The 24,158-nt window shown below is 31.5% G+C and overlaps 1 protein-coding gene across 1 annotated transcript; it reads right to left on the minus strand.

Moving 5' to 3' along the window:
* Positions 1–1,296: 1,296 nt before the first annotated feature.
* On the minus strand, positions 1,297–14,499 carry LOC148609316 (pyridoxal phosphate homeostasis protein-like). The gene is made up of 8 exons (XM_088540958.1): positions 14,355–14,499; positions 9,928–10,029; positions 9,248–9,283; positions 8,438–8,513; positions 6,868–7,002; positions 6,038–6,180; positions 5,048–5,146; positions 1,297–4,284 (listed from the first exon to the last, which is right to left on the minus strand). Exons 1-8 carry the CDS (start codon positions 14,451–14,453, stop codon positions 4,084–4,086), a joined length of 891 nt encoding a protein of 296 aa, XP_088397084.1. The 5' UTR covers positions 14,454–14,499; the 3' UTR covers positions 1,297–4,083.
* Positions 14,500–24,158: the final 9,659 nt, after the last annotated feature.

A 24,158-nucleotide genomic window follows, 5' to 3' on the forward strand; every position in this document is an offset into this window, starting at 1 on the left:
CTACAGAATAATATCAAAAACTAAATATGTAAAAATGATGTCTAAAGTGTCATAAGAATAAAAAAAAACTGTTGACTTTTTCTGCATTTTCTTATCTAAAAATAAATAATTTGTAAGTAGAAAAGTTAAAATATAAAATATATGATAAAGTTAACATGACACAAGTGTAATGTATTTGTATTGATATAAGTTAATTTTTACAATAAACATATTATCTTGATGGCTTTTTTATTCACAAGTACATGTAGTGTTAGAATATGGTTATCTCACTTCACCTCAAAAGATAGACATGTCCAAAATCAATAAACAGTGAATGTGTGAATTTATTAACCAATTGTGTGAAATATGTATACAATACCTATTGGAACTTAATCCTATGATATTATTACATTGTGATTTCTGTAATGGCCAATTTTTTTGGGTTTGAGGCTTGCTGTGTTGGCCTGAAACACAGTAGCATACACTTAAATCATATAATTAGGTTTAAATATATATTTTTTTACCTCATATGCATTGGAACTAATTACTTAGACCCTTTGTTGTTCACCCTATAGCACAAAACCCAATATCACACCCCTAGACCTAAGTTGCACACCTACTCAGAACACACTTTAAGTCTAGTTTTAAAACATGAAGTATATGATAAAGTTGACATGTCAAAATTTGTATCATATTCTGTATCAACCATTGACCTGTAATACTCCTTGGGCCAGTCTCCAGTTGATGTGGCAGTTATGTAATATTCAGTACACACTCTTAAGTTACTGTCTATCCATATACAACCAAAAAGTTTAAAAAGTCATGCTGGGATTGATTTTGAAGGTGCAAATATATTTCAAGAAGGCATTAGGGACCAAACACAAGCTCTCCTTTTTGGGCAATAACTTGATTGAAAGTATATGGATCTCTATGAAATTTTACTACATGTAATAAAATTCCATACCTTTGAAGGAGTATTTTAATGGATTAAAAGGTTTATGACCTTCACAACATCGGAATTCAGGGGAAAAAAAGGGGTATGATGTAAGGAATTTCTGAAGTTTTGTATTCCAGTAAATGCTTATTTCTCATGTCTAACTGCAAGTTTGTGACTGCATAAATTCTGTTAATAATTTTGTCAATTGTCACAGTATGTATTAAGTGTTGTATCAAGTTTCAATATTGTATTCATATTTGTCCCAACTGTTTAGGGTTCATCCTCTATGGGTGTATGAAGTGACACCCTGCAAAACATTTTTTTAAACAAACAATAACCACTAAGGAATAAACGGTTTCATCAAAGGCAGATACAAATAATTTAGGGCTTTCACATCTTTATTTTTTTTCAAAGTGATATGCACAACCGAAAACAAATCAAAAACTTAACATTAATATAAAGAACAACTTGAAATTTGCAAATACATGTACATGTGCTATTTTGCTTAAGTAACTGGAGATACTCCAGTGTTCTCCCTAAGATTAACAGATAGAATCCTGGTAACCCCTGAATATCAATATAGCATTTTGCATATAGAATTATAGCATCACATTTATAAGTGACCCTATGGACAGCATCCTGATAAATATATGGCATCAGGGCAATGTGATACTATATGGCCCTAGGGAGATCACTGATATTATATTTAAATGGACTTCTGAAATATACATGTAAAATAATCTACAAAATAAATCTAAATAGTAGATACTTTGTAATAAAATCTCTTTAGATACAACATGCTTTAACCAGTACATGAAACACTACTGCTAAATCTTTCTTTTATATCATACTGTAAAACATTAAAACTGATAAGAATTTTTTTTTTGGTTTGGATCAATGCCCATGGTGCTCACTTGAAAATAGCCTGCTACTTAGGTTTATTAGTGTGCACCACGTGATTGAGGTTATTTCTTCATAGACAGAAAAAAATATAAGTCATTCATTAAAACAAAAAAACACGTAATAGTATTTTTTTTGCATGCCAACCTCTTACTTATGCCATATTAATAGAAATGAAAGGTGGATGTTTTTCTTACATTAGAGGCTCCTAGACACCCTGAGTTGCTCACCTGATTCACTGTCACTTTTCAAAGACAATACCTCTATCAAGGAGTCATCCTACAACTTGACCCAAAATAAACTCTTGTAGAGTTCTTCATGCTTCAAGGAAAGTCACCTTCATTTTTCTCTATCCCACATAACTTATACTCTATAAAAACATGGCTAGCAAGTTTTTTAACAGATCAAAAATCCAAACACATTGATTGTGCATGATACTCCAAGGATTATTCATGCCAACTTTCATCAAAACCAGTCAAGTATTTTCAGGGAAGAAAATGTTTGAAGAAAAGTTAACAGATAACGACTAACCCCAAGTGATGACAATAGCTCATGTAGCCTTTTGGGCAAGGTGAACTAAAAAAAGGTCTTGAGAGCAGTCAAATGTAATGAAATACTAGTTCAAATATGGGTAATTTATTTATTTATTTATTTTATTTTTTATTCCTGTAAAATCCTACATTGAGAAGAGTAAAAGCATGGTACAATTACTATGTAATAATCTTCATATTGTAAAGTCCATCTAAGACTGGATTTTTGGCCAAGGCTTGACATTTGACAGCCAAGTATGTAATGTACATAGGTGAATGTGAAATTCATTGAAATGATCTTCTCACTTTCACATGAAATTCACTCAACACGGACATCATGCAAACATTCATTTGAATTTTGCATTTAGGTTCGATTCACCCTAATTTCACATGAACTCTATCACAAATAACATTTGCTCAATACATGTGAATATCATGTGAAATTTGTGTGAAAATCATATAAAATAATTTTGCCCATGTAATAGTAAATGACTACAAGATAATACCTGAGATTATCTAAAGGAATTACTTAAAAAACATGTCTAGTACGTCTATAGAAATGTGTCTTTGTATTAAAATTGTGGCATATCATAATTTCAAAATAGAATATAAGACAAATTAGTAGTATACACCTTTATGATATTAAGTTTATTAAATTTTCAAATTCATCAAAAATTGATAACCATTACAACAAAAGTTTCTAACATGAAAAATAGCAATCAAAAGAAAATTGAAATAAACCACAAAATCACTAAACCACTAAACTTTCATTTCTAAATGAAAAGAAAAAAATATTCAATTAACACTGTTATCCAATCATTCAGTGGATTTGAAGTTACACAGATAAGAAAAGTTACTTCAGTTCTTTAAGTGGACTACATTGTTTTAAATGCATTGAAATAACAATTGCATCCACATCAACCACAGAAGCAGGTTCCCCATTTACAATGATACATTCACATTATCCTAGAATACTAAATCATCTGTTTACATGGTAAACAATGCACATTAATAAAACTGTACTGAACAGTGTAATTACTTGGTAATGATAATTATATACAATTTGACAAAGTAAAAAATGAGCATGCTAATATCAGTAAGTCTTCCAAAATCTGTTTTGAATACAAATTGCTAGCACATAGTTTTTTTTTCTAGAAAAAAAGGTTTAAGTTTGAAAGTTAACATATAGTAATTAGAAATATAGCATGGAACCTCACAAAGAGAATAAGCCCCACTTGAAACAAATTTAAATGTTAAATGTAAAACCCCTAAGTTGAATTATCTTCCTATGGAGCCTTCACAGTATTATATTTATACATACATGTCTACATATGATGCCGAACCTTCCTATAAAATTTCATCAAAATCCCTAGCCAGAGTGATTCAGGAAGAGTTACACTTACAAAGTTTTACTGCAAAATTCTTAAGATGGATTAGCTTTCTTTGAAGTCCTCCAACAGTATGTGCATTTCTTCATGCATATCTACATATGAAGACCAACTGTCTTATAAACTTTCTTGAAAATCCTCCGAGGGTTTAGTAGGAATTTTGCGTACAAGAGATGAGGACAGATAGACAAATAGTTTCCTATACCTTCTACCCAAAATTTTGTTTCTAGGAGGTATTAATAGACAATTTATAACACATATACCATTAAAATCTGCATGTATACACTTTTCAGTAGTATATTGAAGTCCATACCAAACTCTGTACAGTTGTATATTGTTCTAAGGCTTATTAACATGCTATATTAAGTTTCTGTAGAGAATTAGTTTCATCTTCTTCCTTTTCTAAGCACTGATTACTTGGTTGTTGATCCTGGGATGATTCGTTTTCTTTTGTTTGTTGTACATTGTCATTAAGTTTTGCTTGTTTAGGTGGTGCCCTAGCTCCAAATATAGTACTACCAACTCTCACATTGGTACTCCCTAATTCAATCTGAAGTATACAATCAAATATAGAGATATAAATCATCCATGGAACTTGACTGTACACTCATTAAAACTTGGGAGTTTTTACACTCATGAGGCCAAATAAAATTATACCTCTGTTTCCTGTTACAGGACCAACTCATGCCTTGGCCCCTGACTGACTTATTCTCAAGTTAACAAATACCAAACAACCTGACATTGTACAGAAGTCAAATTTGGGTTTCAACAGGTATAGGTGATTATTAAGAAGTTTTGGATGTTGTTTTCTATGAAATTTGGGAAAAAATAAGTACCAGTACAGGTAAATAAAATAAACAAAAATCCCAACCAAAAGACCCATTTTTTTCCTGACATATAATAAGAAACAGAGGTATCATTTTATTTCGCCAGATCATATTTTGATAATTCACTCTTTCTAACTAGTTATCCTATAAGCATTTCTCAAAAAAAAAAACAAAAACAAAAACTTAAAACAAAAGAAATCAACATTAAATTTTACAAGCAATTGCAGGTGATAAGAAGAGTTTGACACTCAAATGTTAGGATAAGTAGTAAATAAAGAATAAAAAATAAGAAATATATACTTAAGTGCTTATAAGATTTCCTTTTGTGTTTACAATAATGGAATAATAACCGAGGTCAAATTTGTCTAGATTCTGACCTTTTTCAACTTGATGCATTTCTCATACCATAAACATTAACTTCTAGGTCAGATTCCTTTTGTTCGTCACAATAAAATTCTCACTAAAAAGTATTTAAGAAATACATACTGCATGTTCATAGTCATTGGACATCCCCATACTGAGTTCTACATCATCTAAAGGCAGGTTCAGTTTGTTACATACATCATCCCTACATTCTATCAATTTCTGAAAATATACATATAATTTATGGTTCTGAATTCATCAGTAAATTGATCATATTTAGTTAAAGTAAGGGAATGTTTTGTCATTGGAGCCATGTGCCTACTGGTCAATGATGGAAGAAATGTTTTTTTTTCTAAGTGTAACGATTTTTAGTATTATCTTTTATTTCCATTTTATATTAAGTTTGAAAGTGCCGAATCTTAGGATTTTCATGATTTTATATTTAGAATGACCTCCCTGTTTACCAGCTAAAGCCACAAAATAATTTCTCTTCGGGCACTTACCACAAGCAATTTCAATAACCAGTTCTAGATATATATACATTTCATATATTTTAATATTTTTTAGTTAAATTTTTCAAACAACTATAACCTACTCATGTTGAAAAGGAAACCTTCAAATAAATTGTAGTTTACCATTTCTGCTGTCTTACCAAACCCTCTGAGCCAATATACTTGTAACTTGCTTGTATTATTTACTATTGACCCATCTAAAGACTTAGTGCATTATTGGTAAGTTTAATCATTGCTTTTAAACACTGGAAGAATTTGAAATAATTTCATGCATATTGTCCTTCAAAAATGTCCTCATAGCAACAAACTTTCCCCATTATACATTTGACACAGTAGGTCTTACAACAGCACATTTATCATCATTAATTAATAAAAGAAATAGTTATTCTAAAAAAAACAGCCATGGATAAATGTCATGAAGAAAAATGCACATGTGCTGCTGGAAATCTGAAACCATTTCAAAGGCTAAAGCAAGCAAAGATATGTATGTAATTCGAAGGAGTTAGCTTACAGTAACTATTTTCCAATTAGCCATTTATAAACACAAATACATGCAGCATTTAGGTTAAACTCTGCACATAACTGTTATTGTGGTACTAACAATGAAATCAGGATTTTCTCCATCAGCAATACTGTGATTAAATGCACCAATGGTCATCAGTCCTACAAAGTCTAGCTTAGGACACTTAGATTGGATCAAAGATACAAGGCTATGGGCCTCTGTTGGGGGTATACCATTCTTATCTGAAACAAACAAACTTTCTGGTAATTTGGAAACAGCAAATTTTCTCCATTATTCCTCAGCTTTCTTGTTACAAAAATAAATTTTACTTTAAAGTAGTATGATAATGAGTTTTGGGTAACAAAATATTTTGTGTTTTAGATCTCTATCATTCTATACATATACATAAAAACTAAACAATCCATATCCATTTAAAGAAGTAGAAATGTTTCACTGCAGCACAAGCAATGCTGTTTGATCATGTTCATAATAATGGTAGGGCTAATTAACTTTCTATTATGTTACCTTGATGACAACCAAATGTTACCTGAACAATCGATAATGTGCTGCATCCCAACTCAGTAATACTCATAGGATACGCTGATTCATTGTGGATATTTGACTTACATTTTCTTAGTTAAATATGTTTGGAAACTTAATTTAAGTACCAGTACTGGTAATCACAGATGTGTATTATTTGTTTCACTTTTTATATAACACTACACATAATAAAAAATATTGTTTATAGAACTATACAAATGGACAGTCAAGTGTACTTAAAATACAAAGAGGCTCTTTAAAAAAAAAATCTAGAAACATATTCTGAATTTCCAAGTAGATTCTATGGTACAATAATAAAAAAATACTATTAATACACTCTTCAATGCTTGTGTTGACCTTAACAAACACCTACAGAGTATCTGACTTACTATCTTCACTACTTGTGTTGACCTGAACAAACACCTTCAGTTTATCTGACTTTCCTGCTTTATCCATTTCTTTCTGTACACTTTGAGCTATCTTTGCTGAGTCTACTGTCTCAAACATATACAAGTTTGGTATACCTGTTACAAAACATTAACCAGATTTAGATATCACATTCTGCTATTTTCATTATATATATATCATGTTCAATAAGGAAGAAAGACACATTTTAAATAAGTTATCAATTGAGTAGTAGTTGGTAAATATGGGCTTTATTTCAATTTTGTTCTAATTACTAGAAAACTGTGGGGAAAGCTTACTTGGTGATAACCCCTGCTCCCCTTTGGTAAGCCCCAAAGTCATTCTGATATTAAAACAAAATAGGAGTGCTGCACAATGGCATAATGTGATAAATAATGTTCAAAAGCAACTCAAATAGCTGTGTTAGAGGAGAACTAGGAATGGATAACAGCACAGTCACAATATATCTCTCATATTTCAAGGGGGTATAATTTTTTTTATATAAAAATGCAAGAACCTAATTTAGATAGTATATCTTACACTCACATCACATAACAGTTAACTTATTGCACTCATAAAAAATGGAAGTTGCCAGCAAAATTAAATTTACATAATATTTTTAAATCAATGACACAAACCATAAAGTTTTTACAATCCTTAGTGTACTAGAGTTTTTTTGGGGGGATATTTTTTTTTGGATAGAACTATTTTTTAAGAATGGAATGAATTGTTTATCACTTTAATAACAATAATAAAATGATAAACATGGTTTTCCTATCACTGATGCATTCATTGGGAATTCATATTTGGTCATATTGTAATGCCAATACAAACAAGAAAAAGCCGTGAGTGATGTTAACATTATACCCCAGCTGTGAGTGATGTAAACATTATACCCCCACTACCCAATATGATAACATGCATTTCATTTCCACTCAGTGATGATGGAGGAGTAACAGATATGAGATGTGTCCCCCATGCCTCCATATTCATAAATGACAAAGTCCATGTTTTGTTATGTGATACCATAACTGATTCAGATCAAAATATCAAATAGCAGTTGTACAATTGGAACATGTAATAAAGATTCTGTGAATGTTAAATTCAACTCCATTCAGTGGTGTAGGATGAGTAATTGATGACAGGGGTATAAATTAGCAGTCACCTAGTATCCGCTGACTACCAGATTTTGAGGTGAGCTACCAAATTTTTGGTAGAATTTAGTTGAATATAAAAAAATTATTTAACAGAAATGTAGTATGAGCTACCAGCTTGAAAAGCCGAAGTTTTACCCCTGTATAAGAGATGGGTACCCCTCTGTGTAATGGAAAGAACCATGATGGACACCTCCACTTTGCAATGACCTGTTCAAGGACAATGTATTTATAAATACATGCAGGTGCATCTGGCAATTCTTTATGGAGGTCACATTTCATTCAATATAGTAACAGATTTGTTAACTGATGTTATTTGTACGTTATCTAAGTAGATCAATCTTTAACTAATGGTATTGGTTATTTCTATATGGTAGGTATCTTATTAGAACTATCTTACCAACAAGTTTTTTAGCTTTATTGCTCTGTAAATGACCAATGAAATGCCATTTGATATCTTTACACTGTTCTACTATCTGAAATAAAAAACAACAAAAACATGTACATTCAGAACTCAATCAATAAGTCTTTTTTCTGTAAATAATACACTAGAAAGACTGAATAAGGGAGGCTAACTCACAAAACTACAAATCAAATTAAAATTTATACTGTTACATAATCACCATCTTGGACTGATCAAGGACCTCAAGTTGGGGATTAAAAATCTATTGCAAATTTTTAGGGTATTATAACTAAAAGTAAAAAAAAGGGGATCACATACAAACATGTTTATTTTCTTTTTAATGGTGTTTCAATACCACAATCAAGTTCATGTTCTATTGTCTAATTATTTTAATATTTTATTGTATAAGTAGTCAATGCACATACAAAGTAACCTTGCGTAAGAGTAATCAAGGGAACCAAGGTTATAGCGGTAATCAAAAGAATGTAATCCAGTGACAAAGACCAGACATGGAAAACAGACATACACAACAAAGAACATAAAGTAACTAAAATCATACATACAAAGTAACAAAAGTAAATGAGCAACTCGGACTCCGGTAAAAAACTGGGAGCATGGACCAGGTGCACTGGTAGGGTAAGTGTCTGTGTTTCCTTATATATATGTATGCTGTATCACTTGTAAATATTATAAACATCTCTCATAAAATACTTGTAGTGCTGTATATCAAATAGTGATAAATAGACATTTCAATAGTAAAAACATCTCAATGATAAATTATGATGCTATTCTACATAAACCACTTACTCTGGGATCTCTTGATTTTTCTTCCAGTTCATTCATCTGTGAAAAGAAATAACCAATAATTTAGTTTCCCATGCATGACACATCTTTAAAGTTTTTAAATTTAAAACATTTACGTTTGAGTGATTGAAATCCTGATCATGATGACAACAGTGATGTATTTAACTATAAAAAAGACAGCTGCACTAAAATAATCTTTCATTCAAGGAGGTAGTCCTAGGGTAAAGAACACAACTCTTAAAAATCATTGGAACGTTTATATTCAGAATTTTACATCAATCTCATGTAAGCATCAAAGTAACTTGTACTGATTTCATTCTGTTTCAAAGGAAAACTTGAAAGGCTTTGATGAAACTGAATATGACACAAACATATCACTGTCCCTTACCCTATGTCTACCACCTTAAACATTTTGCTTAACATTATAGAGTACAGTCACTAAATACTTGTTCTCTAGCCTTGAACCCCCCCCCCAAAAAAAAAAAAAAAAAAAAAAACAAAACAAAAAAACCAACAACAACAACAACAACAACAAAAACAAAAAACAAAAACAAAACAACTGCATAATTTTCATTTTTATTTTAGTAAAATATTTCAATTTTTAGGATTTAGTAATGTTAGGAGAGAATTTTAATTAAGTTCACCATCACAGACCTTAATAATTGTTGATGAATAGTGCTTACATAGTTTTCTCCAAAATGTCTTTGACCACATTCATATGCTGCCAGAACATCATCCACAGGTTTTGTTTTAGATACAGCTACAAGTCTTACTTCGTTAGTGCCCTGAAAATAAATTAAAATGTTGAAGTACATATATACTGGGTTCTCACTGTATCATGGAAGGTCATTGTTTTATACAATGAGAATGGGTTTTTTGTCTAAAGTTGGTACAGCATCTTTAACACTCAGTTATTGCTTGTCAAATGATGATGTAAGTTTATGTGCTTAAAAAATTTCCCGATGTATTGCTCTACTGAAAAAAAAAGAAAATTCTAAATCTATTTCCATAAAAAATCTTGCAAAGGCAATTTGTAGGGACACACTTCAATAACATTTTAATGGATCATGATAATTTTAAATCTAAATTTCATCTTCATTCCACTTGACAGTAATTTTCTAAATATGACCATGGAAAAATTCAAAAATGGCCAAAAATCTCATAATAATATTAAAGTTTGGTACTATGTTATCTCCCTTTCCTTAGGAAACCTGGATAAATATATCGTTTAAAATTTTACACTTAGCCCAAAGGTAAAGCACAACAAATACTGAAAATGTCACGATGTGCATTCTTTCATTATCTTGTTCTAGCAATACCATGATATAGTGGGACTCACAATATAATGGGAAAAGACCATACATGTTTTATTAGTTTTTGTTAAAATTCTTAAAATTCATTAACTTTTGGCCTGTAACAATTTGGTTAATTCAACAACCTCCATATTAAAATTTACAAATCCAAATTTTATTCAACAGAAAATACTAATATAAAAAATTTAGAAACAATTCATGGGTAATTTTTTTGTATTCTTGCATATTAAACACTGCCAATACACACAAAAAATAAAATATGGTTAGAATATGACAAATTCAAGGCATTTTGAGACATTAGTGGATAGAAATAAATCACTGTTAATAACTGACATACTGCACATGAATCAAAACTTATAATATTTCACAAAAACAGTTAAGGTGGTTGTATTGGTTTTCAACCACTATTATATTATTTCATTATTTTGCCTATACTTACATTTTGTTTGTATTTTTTCTGTTTGGGGCTAGTTACTTACAAGTCTTTTGTAGGTTGATGAATATTTGTGTGTATGATTCTTTTTTTATTCACACTATAGACATCCAACAAATGTGTGCCAAATTTGACTGACATGTAAATTTGATCACCATAGAGAAGTTCTAATAAATTCTCAATGAAGCTTTAAAGGGCATTAGTGTATAAGACAATTGTAGAAATGTTTGCATTAAATGCATCAATTCAATTTAAATTTCAATGATCTCGCAGTTAATATGATTGATGTGTACAAAATGTATGTCTAGTCAATATCAAGATATTTTCTATCAAGTTGTCTTTCAATGCATTTATACTACATATACATGTACTGGTATTCATAGATTTTTTTTTCTTAATCTTCTGTATTTCTAGATAAAGACTTTTTTTAGAGATTTAGAGAAGTACATGTATAAAGGAAATTTAATTTAAGTTTGGTAACTTCACTAAAACCTCAATGAAAGTTGGAAAATAAACTTTGATTTAATAACAAGAAACAAACTTGATATCATTAGAAATGGAACCTTTTAAATAGTGAATGTTTTGCTTACTTGTCTAAAAAGACAAAATTTTGAAATGGAAAATATTTATATTCATCTTATTTTAAATAAATAAAAAAATATATGTTGGCATTCTCCAATCTTTTTTCTTTAATTTTGGACATCACTCATCAAAATCATCCAGTGCCCTTTACAAACACCCTTAGCAAAGTTACCCTATTTTCAACAAAGAAATTTGAGAAAATTAGCTAATAAACAGCCAAATAGCAACGGCAGTGTTCTATAATACTACATGTATATATACTTTGGGTCACCCGGCCATTTTTTTTTATAAAAAATGTAGATAAAAAATATGTTACATCCTTGCACTCAGTGAACAATAATAAATTGAAATTAATGCTTCGACCAACAATTTTTTGGGTTGACATTGTTTTTGGTCAATTGAATTTGCAATTCCACCTCCTTAAAATTCCTTACAGGGATTTCCATTGTAAACTTGTTTCTGTCATGGCCGATTTCATCGCCTAGCAACAACTAATTTGCATAATTTCTTTCCAGTTTTCTTCAAGAAATTCCATAGACCAATCAGGTCAACTTCTGCCAAGTATGGAAAAGTTAATGCCATTTCTATCAAAATTCATACTGGAAGTCATTTACAATTTGAAATCAGTTGAAAAGACAAGAAATGCTTGAACTTAAATTTCTTGATGATTATATCTTTTGCCTCTACTGCCACTGTGCAATTAAAATATTCCATCACTGTATGAAAACAACAATGCTGTCAAAATCAGCTGTTCAGCATGTTTTACAAGAATAATTCCCCTTTACATGGAAAACACCATTGTGAGTACCACCTTTCTGACTTAAATTGGGTCTACTGCCAGCTGCTTCCAGCAAAAAACATGTCTGCCATTGTAACATAAATACATGTAAGTAAATAGCAACATAACAAATGCTAAAAGAACAGAACAGAAATTTTATTAAGTCGGATGCACATTACAAAAAACATACATGTAAGCTCTGAAGAGCTTTTATACAGACTCACATAACAAAAACAACACATACAAGTACACACGTATTGCAAACATACAGATATATAATTAGACACAGGCATTACATATATACAGTACATTAAATACAGACAAATTTAAGCACATGCAATGTTAAAGCACTACATAAACAGCACATTGATAATCTAAACAAGCAAGCTAAAAGCTTAAATGAGAACTGATTAAATAAATAAATAATGGAGTAAAATAACTGAGTAAAATAGAAGATAAAAACATATTAGATATAAAGCTAAGCTATAGGAGAGTTTGCCAATCTCATTAGTGATGTCATATTCACTAATTTGCATATCATTAAGTGTCAGATTGGTTGGCAAATAATCAACTAAATGAACAATTGACAATTTCATGATTAGAATCCCAATTTTCAAAACTTAATAACTTTGTTATTTTATATCCAATTTTGGTTCTGTAAAATGTTTCATTTAGATAAAATAATTCATATTATGTATGTGAAATTATAACTCTTTTACTTGAAAAATAAATTTGAAGTAATATTTAATATATGTAAACCTCTACTTCTTGTATAAAATTAAATTAAAAACTTATGTACATATAGTCTAATTACTGAATATTTACATGTATTTCAAAATTCCATGGATAAAAAGAATTTTATTTGCAATGTTGGGAACCAAAAGAATTTTTCAATTATCTTTTAAATGAAAAAGTTATGATGATTGAAAGTTGATGCCCCATGCCACTCAATGGATTTTTTGCCAACCAAAACCAAATCACAGGTAAGTGATGACATCACGAAGAACTCTCCTATAGGAATACAGATGACTTAGCCAAATTAGTAGGATCTGCAAGAGCCATATCTGCTGTATATTTTTGTATCGCTGATCAAGTGCCGTGGTATAGGAGAGTTCGCCAATCTCATTAGTGATGTCATATTCACTAATTTGCATATCATTGAGTGTCAAATTGGTTGGCAAATAAACAACTAAATAAACAATTGGCATTTTCATGATTAGAATCCCAATTTTCAGAACTTTATAACTTTGTTATTTTACATCCAATTTTGGTTCTGTTAAATGTTTCATTTACATAAAAGAATTCATATTTTATATTTGAATTTATAACTGTTTTACAAGAAGAATAAATTTGAAACGATATTTACATGTAAACCTCTATTTTCATATAAAATTGTTTTTAAAATTTTATGCTCATATAGTCTAATTACTGAATATTTACTTAAAAATTCCATGGATAAAAAGAGTATTATTGGCAGTTTAGGGAACCAAAGGAATTTTTCAATTATCTTAAAAAACGACAAAGTTATGATGATTTAAAGTTGATGCCCCATGCCACTCAATGGATTTTTTGCCAACCAAAACTAAATCACAGGTAAGTGATGACATCACGAAGAACTCTTCTATTGGTGTTGCCAGTAGGGGCAAAAAATACTGATTTTTTAATGGATTTTATTTGCATAAGGTCAGTCATATTTTTGTAATCTCAGAATTTGATGTACATTTTGTATCAAGACTTAGTTAAAGGTGACCCAGAATATAGATTTTTACAAGTGACTTCTCCCTCTAATATACATTCCCTGGTCAGATCAAAAGCTTGCCAATGCCAAGTGCACACTGGGACAGGGTGTGGGGAAAGTAGGACAGAGAAAAGGTAACTAACAGTTTACAGAATAAAACTGTGTCAAGTGTGTTACGAAACAGGTCACATTAAACCTGTACAAGTAAACTAAAGCCAAGGACGGTAATGTTGACATATGTATGAAATCACAAAGATAATTAATACCTGAGTTCTCTTCGACACAGCATTTTGAACATTTTCACTGACAGCTTTTAATGCAGCTTGAATGCTTGATGTTGATGCCATTCTTTTGATAAATATCATTGTCCATCTCCCGGCTTCTAAAAAAGTAGAAATATAAGGGAGATAAATCTTGTTTGTGAAGATTACTAAATTCAGGCCTGCTCATTCGCAAATGACACAGTTTTCACGTCGGCATAGATAACAGTGACATTTTATTACAGAAATAGCTCAAAATAATAAGGAATTATTAGTAATATGAAATATTCTTAGAGAATGTGTTTTGCTTAGAGTTTGAATCGTATGTATGAGAGTCTGCAAATAAAGACTGCGTTTGTCATAGAGTATTAGCTACATGTATATTTTTTCGTACTTCAAACCAGGGACAATATAATACTAACAATAGTAATATAAAGTCCTTGTTCAAACCAAGTAAATGGTCCGAAAAGAGTGAAGCAGCAACTTTTAACCATTCAGGGTTTAATTCATCATAAATTTGCCACAGTAACTGTTTTTTTCTTCTTCAAGTTTAATGAGACAGCTCAGTGTTAATTGTAATTGCTAACATACAAAAAAGAGTTAATTAAATATAGTATACTATAAAATCCACTGCATACAATAACACACTAAAGTTCATTTATATATTCAACTTAAGAATATGCTATCGCGTGAAATGAGGTAAAAATATATTAAATTATTGAATTTCGTTAAAACGAAGGTCAAACGTTTAGCTGTACTGCGCAAATATTCAGATGTTTCAAAAGGGTATGAAAGTCCACTGCAGTTATTTTTGTACAGAAATCAGACGTAAAAGCCACATGATTTGAGTTGAGAGTACCAATGTATTATTACAAAGGAGCAAGACAACCTGAATGTGTATGTGCGTATTCCACATCCATTTCTTGTTTTCTGCATGTCTTTGCATTATTTCAGCCATTGTTTCTGTCTTCCATGGACTCTGCCATGAAAAACAATTCTAATAGCTTTTACTAAACCAATTTACTAAGACCAAAATCCGGAATTCATACGATTCTTTTTTGAACGATTTTAACACGGTTTTTATGTATTGTATTCTTGCAGTACATTCAATCAGCCTTCAGATATCATTATCAATTAGTTATAAGTTGTTATAGCTCTTGATTCTTCGACAGAAAACTATGCACAGTAACTGACTTTTATCCCTTTATATAATGGGAACAAATGTATCTTAGAAGTCATTTACCTAAATACAAATATCCAACAAAACACTTTAAGCAGTAAAAGGTTTCATTCTTGTAAACTGAAACCGTTAACATCAGCATTATTTCCGCATTAGAAAGAGAAAACTAGCCACTAAGAATATAAGGTGTCAGAAAGAATGCATTATCAGAAAGCTGTAATCTTCTGATAACATTCAATTGAAATCTTGAACAAATAATACTGCAAAATAATCATTAACTTAATAGATAAGTGCAGCTTAATGTGTGCAGAGAAGTACATAATCACAATAACGTACCAAAGAAACAATCACATTAAACGGCATCAGAGCCAGATCCAGACACTTTGAAAAAAAGGGGTGCCATCTGGGATTCCTCAGAAAAAAGGGGCTACGACAATATTTGCCATTTTCTTGTCAATTTTATACATGAAAATGACAAATTTTCCAATAAAAAGGAGGGGTACCAACCCCTGAACCCTCCCGCTGGATCCGCCACTGGGCATGTCCTCACGCATTTTCTTCATTTCTAGTGGAATAAATCCAACAAGCAATGAATCATATCATTGATTTGACCATCCACTACCAAAATGGAATGGAATTTCGCAAAGCTATAAGAATAAGAGCTATAATTCTATCTTATTTGGGATAATAATTCTTATGAAGACCTCACACATGTATAAACATATAGAGGAAATGTGATGTTTAATATACGTGACAAGATAAAGATCCATAGGCGACATGGACACTGATAAATCGATTGTTTGGAATGGATTTTGCACAGAACCATGATATCGAAGTGCTTCAAACTGAGCACACACACACACACACACACACACACACACAGCTTTCGATGTGTGTATATCATCACAGCTTTTATTTATTTATATTTATTATTATATCATAGTAAAATTTTCGAATCAAAAATATGTTAATTTGTTTTCATCTTTGTTATAGTGAAAATGTTATCCTGTTCAAAACGGCAACACTTTTATGATGAAAGAGTAATCAAGGGAACCAAGGTCATAGCGGTAATCAAAAGAATGTAATCCAGGAGACAAAGACCAGACATGGAAAACAGACATACACAACAAAGAACATAAAGTAACTAAAATCAAACATACAAAGTAACAAAAGCAAATGAGCAAATCGGACTCCACTAAAAACTGGGAGCATGGACCAGGTGCACCGGTAGGATAAGTGTCCTCTGCTTTTCTAGAAACACCCGCCGAGTTGCTCATAAACTATGCCGATAATATAGTGATATTCTCAGAGAGTAAAAAAATCAAAATAGATTGTTTTGAACAACAAAGTATTTACTACCGTCAAAAATATAGATTTTTCTTACACAGTGTATTGTAGAATTATTGACCCTGTAACGACCATTCTTATATCATGGAATTAATGACCCTATAACGACCATTCTTATGTCATAGACTTATTGACCCTGAAACGACCATTCTTATATCATAGAATTAATGACCCTGTAACGGCCATTCTTAGATTATAGAATTATTGACCCTGTAACGACCATTCTTATGCCATAAAATTATTGACTATGTAACGACCCTTCTTATATAATAGAATTAATGACACTGTAACGACCATTCTTTGTATAAAACATATATCTATTGACCAATCCATATAGAAGAAATCATCGCAAATATTCAAATAAAATGAAGTTGTAATTTTACCAAATATAACGAGAATGGATATTGTGAATATGTAAAAGAGACAACAATGTGATAAAAAATGTCAGCTCAAGGCAATGAATGACAAGGAAACTCTCACACCACAGGGCAGGCTGCAGCTGGCCCCGAAACATTATACACAGGTACAGCAAAATAGTTGCCTCAATATACTCCTGCAACATAAAAGTGAACTGAAGGTGAAAACGAAATAGTACGCACAGTCCAGAGATTCATGACTTGGTACAGGCGCAAACAAATGTGGCGGGGTTAAAGTAGTTTGACGTGATCACACAAAACTCTCCCTAAAATATGTGAAACAATCCATTAACTAGCAGTTATTTGTTATGTAACTGTCAAGTAAAAAGCTGAAAGATTTACATATCTGTTATGACTTATCGTTTATAACCTTGAAATAAAAAAAAAGTCATTTATTGATTCATGTAAATAGCAAAAGTGTGAAATTTGTAAGGGTAATCTACGGACAAGCGAACTAAGAATCGAGCGGAAACTGTATATTCCAAGGATAAAGGCTAGACTGAGAAAACAGGAACACAACAATAACATGAAATAATCAAAATAACACAACCAAAGAAACAAAAAGTAAATGAACAACCCAAACTCAATTACAAGTCCGTTTCAACAAGCTCTGGCATAACGTATGGGTAGTGTTATGAAAACTCCAAACATGGGTGCTGATAAATTCAGGAGACAAAGAAGAGAATGCAGGGATAAAGTTGAACATCGTTTTTAATTGCAATGGTAGAAGTAGAACATTCTTCTGTTAAGACTAGCATTAAAATCCAGATTTGAAATATTCTTCATAAAGATCACATTTTACAAACTTCACGACACGGTTAGTTAACAGTGTTTAAACCTTCGTTCTTTCTTTGTATTAAAATTTATAAACATATGTCTATCTATAATCTCAAAGCGCTTTAATTATTTTTCTTCTCTTCTTTTTGTCCTAGTTGAGGTTTTCCGTAGCCGAATGCTGGATTGCTATTTTTTCATACTACAGATACAATTGAAAATTGTATCTTCTTTATGTTCTAATTTTTTTCCCGATCGTCGAAAACACATTTTAAACTGTCGATTTAGTTTTGTTTTTCCGTGGTCGTCTAGGTTTTTTTTCGGACTCGAGAGGCTGATTAGAAACAGTTTTAATTATTTTGGCTTTGATTTTGATTTTATAACCGTCTTTAGCGTTGTTTATTTTTCTATTTAGTTGATTTGTATATGACCTTTTGCTTATAAGTTTCGTTTTTGTCGTCGTGCTTTACCTTTGATTTCATTTTCTACACCCCGTTTAGCACCTAATAAAGTGTTTAATTTGCCCTTGAAATCATCTTTTAAGACTACGTACTCTTGATTCTGTTAATACCAATAGTTTTTCACTAGGTAGAATTTAGATAAATCTTTCGATTACCGGTCGAAACTTGTCTAGCGAAAATAGATGTATCTAACTAGATCGGAGTTCTTTGGCTTCTATCAGGTGCACTTATCCACAGTTGCGACAATATTGCCAGTTGGAATTTGAGTAAACAGCATTTCTGTATATTGGTATTCTGAAAAAAAAATTGGTACAGTAAAATTATTTTTTATTAGTTCAAGCGACACTGTTATCTCATCTTCGTCCTTTTTTTGTGAAGAGAAAGAGGAAACTAGTTTAAAAAAAAGAACCATATTCGATTCTCGCTAATATGAACATTCGCTCAGATGTTATTGCGCTAGATCTAACCAAATCACCTCCTTGAGTTTTTAGCTTGTAATACAAGTTCTGAAGGAGTAGCAGGTTTAGGAATTCATACATATTCTGTATTTTGAGGGTTTCTTCGGAACCAAAGTAATGTCCAAGATGTCGTGATCAAACCTGACAGACATGGTATTGTAATGATTTGCTGGTGTATGACAAGTTCAAAATAACGAGCGAGCTGACTCGCGTACCTACGGTGTTGGCGGTATATTGAGTTTGTACGAAGTTCCTGAATTGAAAACTATATGTATGTACGTGTACATATGACAATGTGAAAAAATAAAAGTAGAATGAGAATTCACCAACAAAAGAAAACAGTTTTCATTTCGTAACTCGAAGGACTTTTTATGTTTTCACTAAATTCTGTTGGACATGTTTTTATTGATACTTTTGTCTTAGTAAACTAGGTGTGCTTATCAGTTGCTTATTGATTTTGTTAAGGTATTTTGATTCTGTATCGATTTCAAGAGTTCTCATTTTACAGCTTACTTTATGGTATGGGGTTTGCCCATCAGCTTATCCCATTTGATAATAGCTAAATATCAATTTGTTCTATAAACATTTTGTATAACATCACAATTCCATAGCAAACGTTCAGTTGTTTCTACTTCTTCTTTACAAAAAGTACAGTTTGAGTCGTTGACAATATTAATTTTACATAAATATTTCTTTGTGGCCAAAATATAGTGATTCATTGTAAACGGCAGCCACATTGTAGTTTAGTATTTCGTGTCAGTTTAAAAGGTTACTGAAATTTTCTCTCCATTGGCGCTCTTCAATTTCCAAAATTAATCACTTACCTGACTTCATATACTGCGTCCCATGGGGGACATAGGGCCATCATTGCTTCTTAGTATCAGTACATCTCTTTTCGGCATTTTATCCGTGACTGTCTAATGAGTTGCTCATAAAGCGTAAAGTCTGGGGTAGACGAAAGAGGAAAGGAAAACTATGACACGTTGAACAATTCAGTTTTCATGGTGCAGATTGATACACCGTAACGATCCACGTGTTCATGATGACGACCATAACACTTCTGTAGTGATGAATTCAATCTTGTAGCAACATAATTTCAGAAACCTAAATTGTAAGAAGTTAAGCGCTATACAATGAGTCTTTGTACTTACGGCAAGTTCTGGCAGAACATAGTTGTGATATGAAAACTCCATACATAAGTGCTGAAGGGATATTTCAACAGATGAAAGGAAAGTTGAATTATGAATGAAAAGTCATCGCGTTTGTCGTAAAGTTTTTCTTTACCATTGATCTCTAAGTGTAGGTCAAGTTATGAGGCTGACTTCACAGTCAGTGTCTTTCGTATCCTTTATCTCAAGTTCTTTGGGGTAGATGCGATGTATCAAATCCCCGAAACTAGGATTATTTAATGATAACACGTCATCTATATAGCGGAAGCTGAGATTATAGGATCTAGCTAAACGATATTCTTTCTTTTGGATCAGATTAGCTATAAAGTCAGCCTCATAAGAGTAAAGGAATAGGTCAGCAAGTAGAGGAGTACAATTTGTTCCCACTAACATATTAATCCCACTGATATTGTTACCTTACCGGTGTACCTGGTCCATGCTCCCAGTTTTTAGTGTAGTCTGAGTTACTCACTGTTGTTTTTTTGTACGTATTATTTTGGTAATTTCATGTTCTTTGTTGTGTATGTTTATTTTCCATGTCAGGTGTTTATCCCTGGATTGCGTTCTAATAATTTCTACTAGAATCTTGGTTCCCTTGATTACTCTTATTACAGCATATCGAAATTTTCAATACCTATGAAAGTTGGTTGTTTTTTTCTTATTAGAAGTAAAAGACCAGATATATCATTTTCTTCGCTGTAAAATATCTTACACTTATTTAATATTATCCCCAATGTACTCCCACTTATACAACCAGTTTTATCTATCTAAAACCTTTTTAACTCTGCTTGCAATAACACCTGACCCAATCTTGTAGCCTATATTAAGAAGCCAGAAAGGATGCAAGTTTTTTTTAAGAAAATGTCTTGGTTTATCGTCTTTAGGAAGACAAATAATTTATACTCTGACGTTGTGTCACTGAAAACTCACCATTTTGTAAACCATGATTTAAGGAGACAGAAAAAATGCTTTAAATCGCTCAAGTCAAAAATAAAGAACTCTGTGGAAAATCTGCCAGTTCCGGGCTTTTTATTATTTTTCACTTTCTTAAGAGTACAAGTTGCCTCTACAATAGTTATCTCCAATTTTAAGTTTATTTTTTCATCGTTTGTTTACTTGTTAAATCCAAATTATGTAAATTATCCTTCAAAATTTCCACTTTGCAAGTAGAATTAATGTTCTTGTACAATTTTCATAAAATTCATAATTTTGTTACCTTTATTATCTTACTAGTAATTCTTTTAAATTCTTATTAAAAATACTTTGTTGGCGTTTCCTTTTCTTCTATCCACTGATTCTGGACCTGATCGACTTTCATTTTTATCTTTTTTGATATTTTCTTTCTCTTTTTTATCTTTAAGATCATCAATTGATTCATTATTAACAAAGCATTCTAACAAATCTATTTCTACTTGTAAAACTTGTGTGTAAATCTCTTCTTTTCTTTTTTCTTAAAACTGGAATAAAAGATGGTTTCCCCCTTAGTTCCATGAACAATGTCTCTAAAAAAATTCTTCATTTAAAAGTGAAAGGTAAGTTTTCATTTACAATGTCACCAATATGGTTCATATCATGAAAAAAAAACTGTCTCTTAACATTTAGAAACATTTCTATGACAGTATTCACAAAATAAATATTACTCCGCAAATAATTGTTGAATTTCCACAATCCTTTACCTCTAATACAAAGAGTAAAATAATAAATCAAAAATCACTAAAGAGTAATCTGAACGATTACTGAGTCCGATCCTACACTTTCTAAGATTTGTTAGTAGGTTTTCAGTAAAGAGGAAGAAGTCAAATCTAGCTTGCTTGAATGGGTATCCCCCCTCTGTGTATGCCTGTACAGTATAAAATAACTCTCCAAAGGTAGCTGTAATACAAATTTAAAATCCCAGCAAAGAAGAAATGACTCATTTCCAAAATTTTCAATTATACGCATAAGTTGATTGAAAAAAATAGGGGTATCCGAATTGGGACAATATACATTAACTAAGGTAATCTTTTCCTTCCAAATATACTTATATCTAGTACTAGTATCAGATTGTTTCCACCTTTTTTTCTCTTTTAAAACTTTAAATTCACAAGTGTTGTTGAAAGAAAACTCCCATAAAGTTTGAAGCAAAAGATTAAAAAAAAAATAAATATATAAATAAATAACCTCCAAGTAGTTCTTACTTGGTTTTCTATTTTATATGTAAAATCAGTTTTATTCCTACGTTGGGTGAAAGAGTAATGAAGGAAACCAAGATTCCAGCGGAAATCAAAAGAATGTAACCCAAAGAAAAAGACCAGACATTGTAAACAGACAAACACAACAAAGAGCATATAATAAATAAAATAATACATAGAAAGTAACAAAAGTAAATGAGCAACTCGGACTCCACTAAAACTGGGAGCATGGAACAGGTGCACCGATAGGGTAAGCGTCCTCTGCTTTTCTAGAAACAACCACCAAGTTGCTCATAAAAAGTCAAGTCGTGGGTATACGAAAGAGGAAAGGAAAACTACGACACGTTGAACAATTCATTTTCATGGTGCAGACGGATACACAGTATTAATCCACAAGTTCATGATGACGACCATAAAACTTCCGTAGTGATGAATTCAATCTTGTAGCTACATCATTCCAGAAGCCTAATTGTGAGAAGTCTAGCGCGATACAATGCGTCTGTGTAATTACGGTAAGTTCTGGCATAATATAGTTGTGATATGAAAACTCCATACACAGGTGTTGAAAGCATGTTGCAACAGATGAACGGAAAGTTGAATTCTGAATGAAAAGTCATCGCGTTTGTCGTAAAGTTTGGTCAATAGTTTTCCTTTACCATAGATCTCTAAGTGTAGGTCAAGATATGAGGCCGACTTTACAGTGCCTGTAGGATCCTTTATCTCAAGTTCTTTGGGGTAGATGCGATGTATCAAATCCCAGAAACTAGGATTGTTTAAAGATAATACGTCATCCATATAGCAGAAACTGAGATTAAAGGATCTTGCTAAACGATATTTTTTTCTTTTGGATCAGATCAGCTATAAAGTCAGTGAAGGAATAGGTCTACAAGTAGAGGAGCACAATTTGTTCCCACTGACAAATTAATAGCACTGATATTCTTGCCCTACCGTTGTACCTGGTCCATGCTCCCAGTGTTTAGTGGAGTCTGAGTTACTCATTTACTTTTGTTGTTGGAAAAAACTCCCCTAGAGTTTGAAGCAAAAGATGAAAAAACAATTAAACTCCAAGTAGTTCTTACTTGGTTTTCTATTTCATAAATAAAATGGGTATCTGGAATACGATAAATACTACACTTTGATGGTATTATTTACATTCCTTCTCCTATTACTATCCCACACCTTGGCTGTCAATACTATGAATGAATCCATAAATACCATTGAAAATCAATTACACAGTGAGCCTTTGATAATCAATACACATATAAACACAAATATTCATCGTACAAAAATGAGAGTAACATAAGTATCGAATATAATGGATAAAAACGATTTATGATGAAAAATAAATAGAAAAAGAACATTTTCATTTTCTAAAAAGAATGCTATAAATGATAGTTACAATTTTTGTAAAATTTCTACCAACTATCGTGTTAGTAAACGTTGATTGTATTTATATATTATATGGATTTAAACAGTTCTGGGTGTTCAGTTTTTTATAAGATTAAACATGATCAATTCAAATTAAAAAAGTTGGTGTCATCTCTCTTCTGCATCTCTCAATATCATACAAGCCATACTTCAGTTGAAGTTCATTTTCGATCACTTCAAGCATACACGTTGAAGTTAAAATTAAAGTTCGTGCGATTAAAGGTCATGACTCACTCTTTGCAGGGAACCATGAATCGCAACAATATCTCCTTCCTTTAATTCAATACTTTGGTCTGTTAAACCATGTTACTAAAGTCTTTTTCTGAAATCTCGACTATCCTCCTAAAGAAAATCATATATTTTCATGTTTTTTTTTTAAACTATATTGTTCATTATAGTTGCTGCT

Source organism: Perna viridis, chromosome 8, assembly GCF_037379345.1.
Source record: "Perna viridis isolate PV_CMFRI_1.1 ecotype Kerala chromosome 8, ASM3737934v1, whole genome shotgun sequence".
Taxonomy (NCBI): domain Eukaryota; kingdom Metazoa; phylum Mollusca; class Bivalvia; order Mytilida; family Mytilidae; genus Perna; species Perna viridis.